The sequence below is a fragment of the Schistocerca americana genome, chromosome 11 (assembly GCF_021461395.2).
Source record: "Schistocerca americana isolate TAMUIC-IGC-003095 chromosome 11, iqSchAmer2.1, whole genome shotgun sequence".
Lineage (NCBI taxonomy): Eukaryota > Metazoa > Arthropoda > Insecta > Orthoptera > Acrididae > Schistocerca > Schistocerca americana.
In genome coordinates this window covers 153,833,229-153,847,507 of record NC_060129.1, presented here as the reverse complement: position 1 = coordinate 153,847,507, position 14,279 = coordinate 153,833,229, and the positions used below count along the sequence as shown (strand labels likewise).

Here is a 14,279-nt window from a genome sequence, read left to right as displayed (position 1 = left end):
CAAAATGGTATGCACAGCGTCATCTTTGGAGGGCTATACCTCGGAGCATAAATTTTTTTTGAAAAAAAGTGTTCCTTACTTAGTCCTTCATTTTAACATATGCTAAATTCAATAACATCTGAGACTATGAAGGTAAGATTTTTTTTTTCCTCGCCTGCCTGAATTGATATAGACTATGCCTTAAACAAAACTGACGTTGGCTTTGACCCCCTGCATAATTATGTTGTGCTTGTGATGCAAACATGTGCAAACAGGATACAAGTACAACAGTACAATAGTTGTTTTGCATATTTATTATTATTAATATGATGTAGACTATGGTGACACACTGATTTCTAGTGTAACCCACGATCTATGTTATCTTTAAAGGTGACCGGTAGAATGTGAAGTCCATGAATATAGTGTCATGAAAACAACTATAATACTTGTTATAGTATGTATGTTATAGATACTGAATTTTGACGAGTCATTTATGTGTGTCATTTTGATTATGTTATTGGTCAAAGCTAATGGTCGGTATCAAAGGCTTCAACTAATCTGTCTCACTTAACTGACATAATCAAACAGCAAAAAAAGAAGAAATAAACTGCATTATGTCTCGCTGTTTCCAAAACTCGTTACTGGTAGTGCAGTTATTGTTACACTCATTTTTATTCTATGTACTGATATTTGTATTCCATGACTTGACTCATTCCACACCCAAGCCACTTGCTCATACATATGGATCAATGGAAAACATTTTCCATAAATAAATAATCTATGTATCACTTAGAATAGGAATATTCCCCGCAAACATAAAACAACCAACAGTACAACCACTTCACAACTAGGATGATGTAGAAACAACATAGGCCCTACCAGTCATTATCATCTTGATCATCTAAAACCACTGAAAGAGGTGTTCACAAAGGATTAGCAAACTTTCCGATTAAAAATAAAATACTAGTTAAGGTTCAAAATGGTTTCAGGAAACAAATATACTGAGACGGCCCCCTAAACAACCAAGATTTTTCTGAAACTCACGATCTGATAATGACGGTTTTCCAATTAAGAATTTATACAAACAGCATATCCGTGGAATACCTTCTATCGGGTGACAGGTGGAAGAAATATGTCACGAAAATAACACTTACTTTTCAGGATACAGAGAAACTAATTATGGAGTATCTTACTGCTTGAGTTTAGCCCTCGGTTATTCTTCATTCTTGAGAATGGTTTACCATACCACTTGTCAGCACCAGGACCAGCGTCGACCACAGATGATCCCAACATTTTTATTAAAAGACAATGAAGCTGACTAACAGTAGAAGGTCCCTGCGACAACAGAACAAATAGAAGGATGGCTTTCTTGACAACTGCACGGTGTAAATGAGAAGAAAATGGTAGAAATAAGCTTTACACACACACAAATTTTCTGAAGTATTTCAGTAGATATTTGCAGTTTCTGTTACGAATTGTGTTACTGGAGTCAGCTCAAACAAATCCTACTTATCACGTCCTTCATGTGACACCCAGTGTCAATGTAAAGCATTGGTTTGCTTCCCATTACAAGCAAAATTATTTTTGAAATAGAATTTTATGTGCCCATTCGATAGAGCAGTCCGAAATTAGTCTAGTGCATTATTCAGTTTGTTGTTGTTGTTGTTGTTGTTGTTGTCTTCAGTACTGAGACTGGTTTGATGCAGCTCTCCATGCTACTCTATCCTGTGCAAGCTTCTTCATCTCCCAGTACCTACTGCAGCCTGCATCCTTCTAAATCTGCTTAGTGTATCCATATCTTGGTCTCCCTCACTGATTTTTACCCTCCACGCTGCCCTCCAATACTAAATTTGTGATATCTCGATGTCTCAGACCATGTCCTACCAACCGGTCCCTTCTTCTAGTCAAGTTGTGCCACAAGCTCCTCTTCTCCACAATCCTATTCAACACCTCCTCATTAGTTATGTAATCTACCCATCTAATCTTCAGCATTCTTCTGTAGCACCACATTTCGAAAGCTTCTATTCTCTTCTTGTCTAAACTATTTATCGTCCACGTTTCACTTCCATACATGGCTACATTCCATACAAATACTTTCAGAAATGACTTCCTGACATTTAAATGTATACTCGATGTTAACAAATTTTTCTTCTACAGAAACACTTTCCTTGCCACTGCCAGTCTAAATTTTATATCCTCTCTACTTCGACCATCATCAGTTATAATGCTCCCCAAATAGCAAAACTCCTTTACTACTTTAAGTGTCTCATTTCCTAATCTAATTCCCTCAGCATCACCCGATTTAATTCAACCACATTCCATTATCCTCGTTTTGCTTTTGTTGATGTTTATCTTATATCCTCCTTTCAAGACACTGTCCATTCCATTCAACTGCTCTTCCAAGTCCTTTGCTGTCTCTGACAGAATTACAATGTCATCGGCGAACCTCAAAGTTTTTATTGCTTCTCCATGGATTTTAATACCTAATCCGAATTTTTCTTTTGTTTCCTTTACTGCTTGCTCAATATACAGATTGAATAACATCGGGGATAGTGTACAACCCTGTCTCATTCCCTTCCCTACTACTGCTTCCCTTTTGTGCCCCTCGACTTTTATAACTGCCATCTGGTTCCTGTACAAATTGTAAATAGCCTTTCGCTCCCTGTATTTTACCCCTGCCGCCTTCAGAATTTGAAAGAGAGTATTCCAGTCAACATTGTCAATAGCTTTCTCTAAGTCTATAAATGTTAGAAACGTAGGTTTGCCTTCCCTTAATCTTTCTTCTAAGATAAGTTGTAGGGTCAGTATTGCCTCACGTGTTCCAACATTTCTACGGAATCCAAACTGATCTTCCCTGAGGTCGCCTTCTATCAGTTTTCCATTTGTCTGTAAAGAATTTGCATTAGTATTTGGCAGCTGTGGCTTATTAAACTGATTGTTCGGTAATTTTCACATCTACCAACACCTGCTTTCTTTGGGATTGGAATTATTATATTCTTCCTGAAGTCTGAGGGAATTTCGTCTGTCTCATACATCTTGCTCACCAGATGGTAGAGTTTTGTCAGGCCCGGATCTCCCAAGGCTGTCAGTAGTTCTAATGGAATGTTGTCTACTCCGAGGGCCTTGTTTCGACTCAGGTCTTTCAGTGCTCTGTCAAACTCTTCACGCAGTATCGTATCACCGACTTCATCTTCATCTACATCCTCTTCCATTTCCATAATATTGTCCTCAAGTACACCGCCCTTGTATAAACGCTCTATATACTCCTTCCACCTTTCTGCTTTCCCTTCTTTGCTTAGAACTGGGTTTCCATCTGAGATCTTGATAGTCATACAAGTGGTTCTCTTTTCTCCACAGGTCTCTTTAATTTTCCTGTAGGCAGTATCTATCTTACCCCTGGTGAGATAAGCCTCTACATCTTTACATTTATCCTCCAGCCATCCCTGCTTAGCCATTTTGCACTTCCTGTCAATCTCATTTTTGAGACGTTGGTATTCCTTTTTGCCTGCTTCATTTACTGCATTTTTATATTTTCTCCTTTCATCAATTAAATTCAATATTTCTTCTGTTACCCAAGGATTTCTACGAGCCCTCGTCTTTTTACCTACTTGATCCTCTGCTGCCTTCACTGCTTCATCCCTCAAAGCTACCCATTCTTCTTCTACTTTATTTCTTTCCCCCATTCCTGTCAATTGTTCCCTTACGCTCTCCCTGAAACTCTATACAACCTCTGGTTTAGTCAGTTTATCCAGGTCCCATATCTCCTTAAATTCCCACCTTTTCGCAGTTTCTTCAGTTTTAATCTACACTTCATAACCAATAGATTGTGGTCTGAGTCCACATCTGCCCCTGGAAATGTCTTACAATTTAAAACCGGGTTCCTAAATCTCTATCTTACCATTATATAATCTATCTGAAATCTGTCAGTATCTCCAGGCATCTTCCATGTATACAACCTTCTTTTATGATTCTTGAACTAAGTGTTAGCCATGATTAAGTTGTGCCCTGTGCAAAATTCTACCAGGCAGCTTCCTCTTTCATTTCTTAGCCCCAATACATATTCACCTACTATGTTTCCATCTCTCCCTTTTCCTACTGTTGAATTGCAGTCATCCATGACTATTAAATTTTTGTCTCCCTTCACTACCTGAATAATTTCTTTTATCTCATCATACATTTCATCAATTTCTTCATCATCTGCAGAGCTAGTTGGCATATAAACTTGTACTATTGTAGTACGCGTGGGCTTCGTGTCTATCTTGACCACAATAATGCCTTCACTATGCTGTTTGTAGTAGCTTACCCTCAATCCTATTTTTATATTCATTATTAAACCTACTCCTGCATTACCCCTATTTGATTTTGTATTTATAGCCCTGTATTCACCTGCCAAAAGTCTTGTTCCTCCTGCCACCGAACTTCACTAATTCCCATTATGTCCAACTTTAACCTATCCATTTCCCTTTCTAAATTTTCTAACCTACCTGCCCAATTAAGGGATCTGACATTCCACGCACCGATCTGTACAACGCCAGTTTTCTTTCTCCTGGTAACGACGTCCTCTTGAGTAGTCCCTGCCCAGAGATCCAAATGGGGGACTATTTTACCTCCGGAATATTTTAGCCAAGAGGACGCCATCATCATTAACCATACAGTAAAGTTGCATGCGCTCGGGAAAAATTACGGCTGTAGTTTCCCCTTTCTTTCAACCGTTCGTAGTACCAGCACAGCAAGGCCGTTTTGGTTAGTGTTACAAGGCCAGATCAGTCAATCATCCAGACTGCTGCCCCTGCAACTACTGAAAAGGCTGCTGCCCCTCTTCAGGAACCACGTGTTTGTCTGGCCTCTCAACAGATACCCCTCCATTGTGGTTGCACCTACGTACAGCTATCTGTATCGCTGAGGCACGCAAGCCTCCCCACCAATGGCAAGGTCCATGGCTCATGGGTGGCTCTGACCCCTTATTATTACTGAAAAGTAAAGAGTAAACTGACTGTTTTGGTACAGTGGTACATATTTTGACCCGATGAATAATTAGCTACATTTTAATAATTTCTCATAGAAATAGTCTGAACAACACAAAAAACTACAACAAACAAACGTACTTACATATTCCAATAGAAATTTTTTTGGTAACTTCTGTTAGCTGGTAACAAATAACAATGTTGCATAAACAATGTCTCCATAGTGTACTTGAGCGCACCTGACGTAGAAATATGAAGTACTGGTGCTGCTACAAGAACCCAGTAACAACTGCCATCTGGTGCATACGTCTAAGAACATTCCCTGCTAGTAGTTCAAGTAATCTACCATGAGAATGCGCTGTTTTACGCATCCAAATTGGTGGTACAAATAATGTACCACTGTACAACCTCGGTGCAACATAAGGTGGTACACAAATTGTACCACCAGACTTGAAAGTGTTAATACATACTGATAAAGAAATAACCCACAAGGCTAATTTGGGACCACTCAGTCAAACAGGCACATAAAATGCCACTTTAAAAATAATTCTGTTTGTACCAGAGGCACTAAGGCTTTCCATCGACACTGGGTTTTGCATGAAAGACGTGATGAGCAGAATCTGTTTGGGCTGACTCCAGCTAGATGTTGCAAAAAAAAGGAATTGCAAATATCTGCTGAAACACCAGAATGTGCCTGACAACTCTTAGGACAGACATCCTGTATTAAGGATGAGTCACCTAAAATTTGCTCCCCAAATGCTGCAGAAGTGGAAAGTGCTATTGATATGTGGTTTCCACGGATTGAAATGGAAGGCAGGGGCTTGTACTGTTAGCCTATAAACAGATCGTAATAATACATTTTTGTGCAACCATACACTTTTTAAAATGGAACAATGTTTATTGACATTAACAAACTAGAGTAAATTAGAATGTCAGTGATGTCTGTTGCAGGAGTCTAGTGCAAGTCATTTACAAGATATTGTATTTTGAAAAGTTCCCACACTGACACGTGTGCAATACCTGTGGTGGCCCACACTAATGGACAACCCAAGTGTAAACACTAGTTATGTGCATTCTGACCAGCAACAAGACAACTGTATGTGGTACAGTAGGCCCCCATCCACGAAGGTTTTGGTTTGGACTGCACTGGCTGTATTCAAAGATATGCGTGACCAAAGGTGGCATTACACCAATAGTCTTCTTATAGGAAGTCAGTGAAAAAGCTGAGAACGGAGTGTCGAAACGGCTAAGACTTGCCGGAGAGGTCCTGAATGTTCTATTATTCTTCTGTGGTGGGGATACATTTGGGTATGCAGCGTGTGCCAGAATGAATCGTCAGTAGTCAGGGATATGGCAAGAACGACCATTTGAAGTGAAAAGTCTTGTTAACGTGGGCTACAAAATGCATACCTTAAGAGCTACGGGCACTTATTCAGTAGAACAGATGCATTTCACAATAGCAAAAGTGAACAGGTGCTAATAGTTCTTAAGGTATGCATTTTAGAGCACATGTTTACTAAGACTGTTTTGCTTCAAATGGCGGTTCCTCTCATATCGGCAAATACTGACCATTCCTCCTGGAACACACTGTAGGCTACTTGTAATCAATACAGTTAGCAAATTTTGGAAAGATACTTTTGTCGGGTCAATGGAAGAATCTGATTCCACCAGTCTGTTTTGACCCATGACGTAATGGTGTTGAGGTGCACGACATCACTACTGCGCGGTGTTTTTGAGTTGGTCGTGTTTCTAGGTGTCGTATTTTTGCACTTGATGGTGTCCTCTGGTGGTGGAAGTCGAAGTGCTCTGTTTAACATGTGGTATTGTGATCATCTGAGTTTTGGCTGTCACTGTCATAACGTGGTTTACAGTTTAGGTAGTTGGTATGGTAACATGGGTTGTGGAAATGTTTTCAGTGAGTTACTAAGGTTTTTTTGTTTGTGTGTTCAGTATTTTTGTTAGGTCCAATTAGTTTTGTATATGTTCTGCCGAAAGAAGTCTATTTTATTGCATTTTAGCTAGGTATGGACATGACCGTGAAGTTCAAGTGGGTGCTTTAGGAGATTTTTTTGCTTTTGGCATGTGCATACATACATGCGTGCATGCCTGGGCGCGCACGATGGCCAACCCAAGTGGCACTACCAGAGGCTTTTCTTTGTAAGTAATTTTTGTTTTGGTTTTATTCTACAGTAATTTCGATGTTTTGTATATACATGGTAGGTCAGTTGTGATTCAATTCATGTAGTGAATATGGGGTATTTGGTTTTTTGAGTCGGTGAGGTCTTGATTCCACTTTTTGGAGATGTAGGTATTTGTTTTTTAGTATCGTCAGTTGCGGATGAGCTATGCACATCAAGGGAAATGTTTGATTCTTGTTGTGGCGGAATGTTGCAATTTAATTTTTTTAATATTGTATGTTTCAGATAGTGCAATGTGTGTTTATTATTGTATATTTAGCTTGTACCTGTCCAAAACTCCCAATTTTCTGCAGTTGTCCCATTAGTTTCATTTTATTGACAGAGTGAGATGTAACTTTTTTTTTTTTTTTTTTTTTTTTTTTTTTTTTGGCATAAGTATGTAGTGACATCATTGTCGCATTACTCTACAGTCTGGCACTACGCATTTCCACCATACTGGAGATGGCGTGGGTCAAAGTGGTAGAGTGGAATCTAACACTGCTGTAATGCCCGTTTATCTTAAAGGCTACGTACCATTTTTCATTTTTCTCACACCTGAACTACAGCAAGACCGAAGTGTTGGTATACTTCACAGATGGTGGGACAGAGGCTATCACACTATATAATGTTCATTTTTTCAATGGTCTTGAGTGACCCGAAATGTTCTCAAGGGAACTAATGAAAATGAAGACCAAGTGAATTGGGTCTTTTTCTTCTAGTATAAAATAATCTTCAGTTCACTGCCTGCATAAATGAACAATATCAAAACATTATTAAGTACATTTAAGGAAGACTTGAGAAAGTTGCTCTAACTACAATAATAGCCTAGTTTTTATACAACTGAGGGACACGTAAGTTACTCATTGAAAATTGCACAGGCCTGCCAATTTGTTCAAATCATGTATTTTACCATGCATAAAAAGGAATCATTTAATGAACTGGAGACCCACTGCAACAATATGACACATGAAACTGTTCAGTACTTTTAGTGGGAAGCGAAATTGAAGCGTCACCCATCAACCAGTGTCAGCCCAGTTTGCAGGTGAATATAAGTTTAATTTAGTGTTTTGTTTATATATTTTTTGTAATACTTGTAATGGTTGTGAATTGTCTAAAGTTTCGTATTTATTTTTTTATGTTTCATGTACGGAGAGGGCGGCGCAACGAACGGAGACAGCATCTTCACTGCTGGGACCAGAGAGAAAATTGCTGGCCACTATACGTCGCGTGTCGACAGCCAAAGAGCAACAGAAGATCCTGAAACCGAGTTGTTGCGTCGTGCTTCTAAAAACTGAAAAAAATAAGAATTTGTAATGTTTCTACAACAATGACGTCATAGAAAGTTTAATCATGTTAAAAATGTTCAGTCCTATTTTGTCAAGGCTCAGGTTCACGTCTATATGTATGAAGATAATAAAGTAGTGTATACTACAAAAGTTTAAAAACGTGTTCCGAGAATTTATTTATGAAGAACTATATTAAGGAAGAAGGATGACTGATTTGACATGATTATTAATTTTTGACAATATTCATCGCGAGTTTGAGTCTTGAAAGTTTATTCAATGTGGTTCTAATATTTGTTAAAACAGATAACTTGCATTAATATAACTTCTGAGAAGAAACAAAACGACATCTAAATTGAGAAAAAGTTTGCGCAAACCAATAGGACTGAGTGACGTATTTCTGCGCATACGACTCAAATGATGATGTTTTACAGTTTCGTTCAAGAACCATTCAGAGACAATTTAAAAAGAATTTAAATAATTTTAAGCGTGTTTTAACTGACGTAGGTGACGAAGTCTGCACGTGGTCATATGTTAAAAGAAAATCATTTATACAAAACTATACATCGTTACACTACATACTATAATGTAAGAACACTAACAGATATCCCAAGAACTTTAAAGACAGCAGACTGAGTAATGAAATTAAAGTGTACATACATATTGGAATGAAAAGTTTAGTGGAAAATTCTTTGGTCCAACCATTGAAAGCTATCTAAAATAGGAGATGCATATTGCCTCTTTAACATGTAAGCTACCTAAGCATATATTGTCGGCTATTTTAAATCAATTTTGAAGAGATCTTTTGTCTCAAAGATTACATACAATGTTTTACTTTCCTCTCGCCTGAACTATGGCAGCTAAATTTGGGGAAAAGGCAACCACAGAAAATCTCAATAAGCTGCCTACTGCAAGAAAGTGCTAAAAAATCATTTGTGGTGCCAAATGTAAGGAGTCATGCTGTGGCCTGTTTCCAAAAACAGATGTGTTGAGCATAATAAATATGTATATTCTAAATGCTGTCTTTGTACTAGTTGTTCAAAGACTGTACCTTAACAGTCAGAATACCAGAAATAAAGAAAAATTTTACGTCAGCAGTCACAAAACAGTACTCAATGAAAAGGGTCCGTGTTATTAAAAATAACGCATTAGAAGAATACCATAGTTAAATGCTGAATAGGAAGTGTTTTGAAAAAATATGTAAATGTGTAACCTCAAAATATATTCAGAAGAACCTTTTTCTGTTTTTATTCATATGCAACCAATCATTCAATGTTCAATAAAATATTGTTATTATTTGATCATATTTATACATAATTAACGGTTGATTCTGATCAAACTTTTCTTATTATTTTGTTCTACTACCCAGATATTGCCAACATCTTCAACAATCACTTTCTGACAGAAGCGGATCAAATTAGATGTAAAGGGTCTATGGATGAAGCCATGAACCTTCTTTAAAAAGCACAGCACAGAAAAAGCCTGATTTATGTACCCTACATCACAGTAGATGAGATTGAGAAGGTGATATGCCAAATAAAAAACACAAAATGCCACTGGTGTGGACAATATATCTATCAAAATACTGAAACATTGCCACAAATATATTCTTAAAGTTCTGTGTCACATATTTAATGAATCTCTAAATCACAGTACTGTCCCTAATAGACTAAAATTTGCAGTTGTTAAACCACTCTTCAAAAAGGGTGATAAACGAGAGGTTTCTAACTACCGCCCAATTTCATTGTTAACAAGTCTTTCAAAAATCCTTGAGAAGCTCGTGTACAATAGAATCATGGCTCACCTTAATAAATATAACATCCTTAATAAAAATCAGTTTGGATTTCAAAAGGGTGTTTCAACTGAACAAGCCATATTCGCATTTGTCAACAAACTCCTTGAATCAATAAACAAGAAAATGTCACAAATTGGAATCTTTTGTGATTTGTCAAAAGCATTTGACTGTGTAGATCAAAAGATTCTACTAAGATGGGCGGAGCATTACGACTTAAAAGATAAAGTAGGGAAGTGGCTTGAGTTGTATGTAGATGACAGAAATCAGAAGGTAGTATTAAACAATTGTGCAAAGGCGCTTGCCAGCTCTCATTGGGGTACATTTAACTGTGGAGTGCCACAGGGCTTGGTCCCTTACTTTTCTTCATCTTTGTAAATGACCTCCCATGGTGTGTGACCCAAGAAGCACACTTCACCCTATTTGCAGATGACACAACCATTATGTTTAAAAAGGTACCCAAATGCAGTCTAGGGAACACTGTGATCATTATATTCCAAGAAGTTCTAGATTGGTTCACTGCAAATGGTCTGTCCCTCAATGTTAATAAGACTCATTTCATTCAGTTTCAAACAGTAAACAAAAAATTGGAAAATGTTGAAATAAAATGTGGAGACAAAGAAATAGTGAAAGTTGTATCTTCTAAATTTCTGGGTATACAAATTGATAACAAACTAAACTGGTCTGTCCACATGACTGACCTATGTAAAAGACAATTCAGCATCATTTGCCATTCGTTCAATTTCATCTGTTTGTGACATGGAAACAATCAAAACTACATATGTTGGTTATTTCCATTCACTTATAACATATGGCATCATATTCTGGGGAAATCAACCACAAGCAAGTACAGTCTTTGTTGTACAGAAGAGGGTTATCAGGATTATGAGTAGAGTGCATCCTAGTTCTTCTTGCAGAAATTTATTCAAACAACTGGGGATCCTCACCATGCCTCGTCAACACATCTTGTCACTAATGTGCTTCGTGAACAAAACTTATGCAATTTACAAAATGAATAGTGCGTACCATGATCACAATACAAGAAGATAACATGATCTTCACAATGATTTAAAAATCTCAGCATGGTACAGAAAGGAGTTCATTATCCAAATAGAAAAGTGTTCAATAAACTTCCTGTCCATATCAAATCAGTCATTGGGGACCTTACTAAATTCAAAACAAAGCTAAAACTTTATCTTTTCGATAATTCTTTCTATTCTTTAGAGGAATTCTTTGATAATGTGTAATACTTCTCAAATTAGTGTTTAATTTCATGCATTTCTAATAGAACTGATTATGTAGATCAGCATACCACTTGTTGGTGGAACATTTTTTAGATGAATTACTTTAAATTTGTTTATGTAATGATCTATGTCATTACCGCACTATTATCTATGCAATCATCTATGTCATTACTGTCTAATTTTCTGTGTTGTTATCTGAATTTTTGTGTGTAATTATTTGACATGTGGATTCCTTTTTCATATATCTACTTACATATGTTAAATTAGTTGCCTCATGATCATCTACATGTGGCTGTTACTGTAACAACCTGACACGCTCTACATCCTAGCGATGCATTCGCCTCAAGGATCCACGGAACTCGAAAATAAATAAATATGTATCCTGACGTTTCTGTCATCGGCGCGCTTTCATGGTTTTTTTCCATTAAACAACAGGAAAAATGAGCAAATTTTCCTTCCAAAAACAAATATTATGATTGTTAATTATACGCAATTATGCTAATGGCTGCGAAATCCCAAAGGTAAACTTGACAACTGTGTGGTCTTAACCAGGTACGATATTTACAGTAGATATTAGTAAAATTAATTTAATATATGAGTCCCAATTGGCAGTTAACTATATTTTGGGACATGCCTACCTGCATTCCTCTAGATCAGCAAGCTGCTGCACCAGTCTTTCTAACTGTGCTTCCAAGTTTTGTTTCAACTTCTCAGTTTCCACCTGCCCTCTGGAAGTCATTTTATAACTGTCTAGTTCTGCAACAAATCCGATTACGGTCAAATCGATTGCATATGCGGAACAACAACCGTGTGTAGTACACCACAATTATTTTGCAAATCACTTTACCAAACTTAATGTCTTTCAGTGACTGCTTTGACGGTTCCTACGCCTAACGTCAGATTTTTCTGCTCTACATCTCACTTTAATCTCCAGTTCTTAGCAATATCATCTATATACTTTGTTTACTTCTCAGACCAAAGACCTTCGTACTCTTACATACTTGCTTAAATTGAAGTGCATCCAGTTGCTGACGAGAAAAAATGAAACACAAAACAATGAGTGCAATTAACTAAAACTGGAGTGTTTTTAGTATCATTACGTCAAATTACAAACAAGCTATATGATATATATGCAGCAGCGTACTTTACATAATTACCTTCTGCGAAAGTCTCAATGGATATTTTGTTTTGTTTTTATTTTTTAATTTTATCTCCGCTGTTTCCTTCAGTTGGACAAATAACAGACAATGTTTGCAAACAGAATACATCTTTGGATATCTTTGTGCGAAACCAACAGGTAGCGCCGTTGTCAGCTTATTTGAAATAAGAGAAAAAAGCCATCAGAGAAAAGAATTTGTAAAAATTTACCATACATCTTCAGTCTTTCAACTGGAGAAAAGACCTGCAAATCTGACCAATCCTTGTTCTACATTAACTTCAGAAATTCGGTTTTCGCTCTGCGCGATACCTTCACGCTGCAACCGGTAGATGGCATCCACATGTGTTTGACAACATGTGTTTACGCTTGTATTTTTTCCACGCGGTATACCGCGTGTTTCTCTTCCGCTAAATAGTGCCGTGGGAGGCAAACCACTGTGCTGTACCATTACAAAGATCCCGTATTATCGTCTCACTTCTGATAAAAGTCAAAAAAGTTGAAAATCAAGGATATTTCCACACCGCTTCACAGGTGCGAATCCTCTCACCCCTTGCATCTACGAGCGAGGGTTCACGAATGACTCACGGAAACTCACGAAGAGATCTCCAACAAGATCGTGTTAAGGTACCAAGGATTCGTTAAAAATTAAATAAATAAGCAATTGTTTGTGTTTATAGTGCCTCGTCATTGTAATTAAATGATTTTATTCGCTCGGAACACCAGTGTCACTTCGATACATTGCTCAATTTTCCAGGAGTTAATTCGAAATATCACTTGCGAAACGAAAGGTCCTTGTATGAGGACTTCAAACGTACGACAATATATGCTGCCATGAGCATTCCTAAAGGCAAAAATCACCAAGGGATACCGAATCATCAAGGATTTAGCCAGCAACGCTTCGCTCACCCGACGTTTCCATTCCAGCAGGCCAGCGCCGCCTCAAAAATAGTCGATTGTCGCCTGAACGGTAAGTGCCAAGTTTGAGTGATGTGGCTTTACAATCCGCAGCCAGCGAATTCAACTTTCACACTCGGTAAGATGCAAAGTACTTGCTGTTTTGCGTTGATTATTCATTCGGGTGAAGGGAAACGAGCACATCACTCCATTGCTGTGACGAAATCTTCGCTTCATTTGTTTGCAATCCGCATTACTTCAGAGCACTGTTAAGATTTGAGGTTAACACCTCACACCTAATGAAATACCTTGTTTTTAATTGGAAAAACAATGATACATTGAAATAGAGCAAGGAATCAACGCTTCTCACCCACGTGAAATTATGTAATTGGTTTTGGTTTTATGTGTCGTATTCGGCGACAAATGGAAAAGTGGGTGTGCCCTTGTAATTCGTGAAGTAGAATTTCCCAACAGATTTTCTGCCGGCAATGTGATTATATCAGTGCACAACGGTAGATGTTGTCATGACAGGCAATTGATCTGCATGTAATGTTACATATTGCGTAGTTGATTAAAATACCAATTGGCTGGTTAAACGCAAAACAGTAGGCTACAGTATATACCCATTACAGTTTTAATATTGTGCATTTTGCTTGTGATTTTGAAATTGTCTGCTGAAGAGATTTACAGTGTTCGTCTTAAAGTTATCTAAATTCTGTATTTTTGAAACTAGATGTGGAAAAACATTGTTCTCGACAATGAACAGCGCTAGAAGATTGTTGTTTAT

The 14,279-nt window shown here is 37.6% G+C and overlaps 2 protein-coding genes across 11 annotated transcripts in view; one reads left to right on the top strand and one right to left on the bottom strand.

Moving 5' to 3' along the window:
• The window catches only part of LOC124554094 (protein LZIC-like), a 99,325-nt gene extending 86,651 nt beyond the window's left edge, over positions 1 to 12,674 (bottom strand). Inside the window, exons 1-2 of one of the 3 annotated variants that reach the window (XM_047128159.1) lie at positions 12,597 to 12,674; positions 12,441 to 12,467 (exon numbers count right to left, since the gene is read on the bottom strand). In XM_047128159.1, coding sequence (XP_046984115.1) covers positions 12,441 to 12,460 — 20 coding nt within the window. In that variant the 5' untranslated portion in view covers positions 12,461 to 12,467; positions 12,597 to 12,674. The other 2 variants (XM_047128158.1, XM_047128157.1) reach the window with 2 other exon arrangements.
• Positions 12,675 to 13,088: 414 nt separating this feature from the next.
• Positions 13,089 to 14,279, top strand: part of LOC124554092 (eukaryotic translation initiation factor 4 gamma 1-like) — a 656,327-nt gene continuing 655,136 nt past the window's right edge. For 6 of the 8 annotated variants that reach the window (XM_047128153.1, XM_047128156.1, XM_047128150.1 and 3 more), the window contains exons 1-2: positions 13,090 to 13,222; positions 13,353 to 13,565. In XM_047128153.1, the coding sequence (XP_046984109.1) occupies positions 13,430 to 13,565 (136 nt within the window). In that variant the 5' untranslated portion in view covers positions 13,090 to 13,222; positions 13,353 to 13,429. Of the gene's footprint in view, positions 13,223 to 13,352; positions 13,566 to 14,279 lie in introns of all 8 variants that reach the window. The other 2 variants (XM_047128148.1, XM_047128144.1) reach the window with 1 other exon arrangement.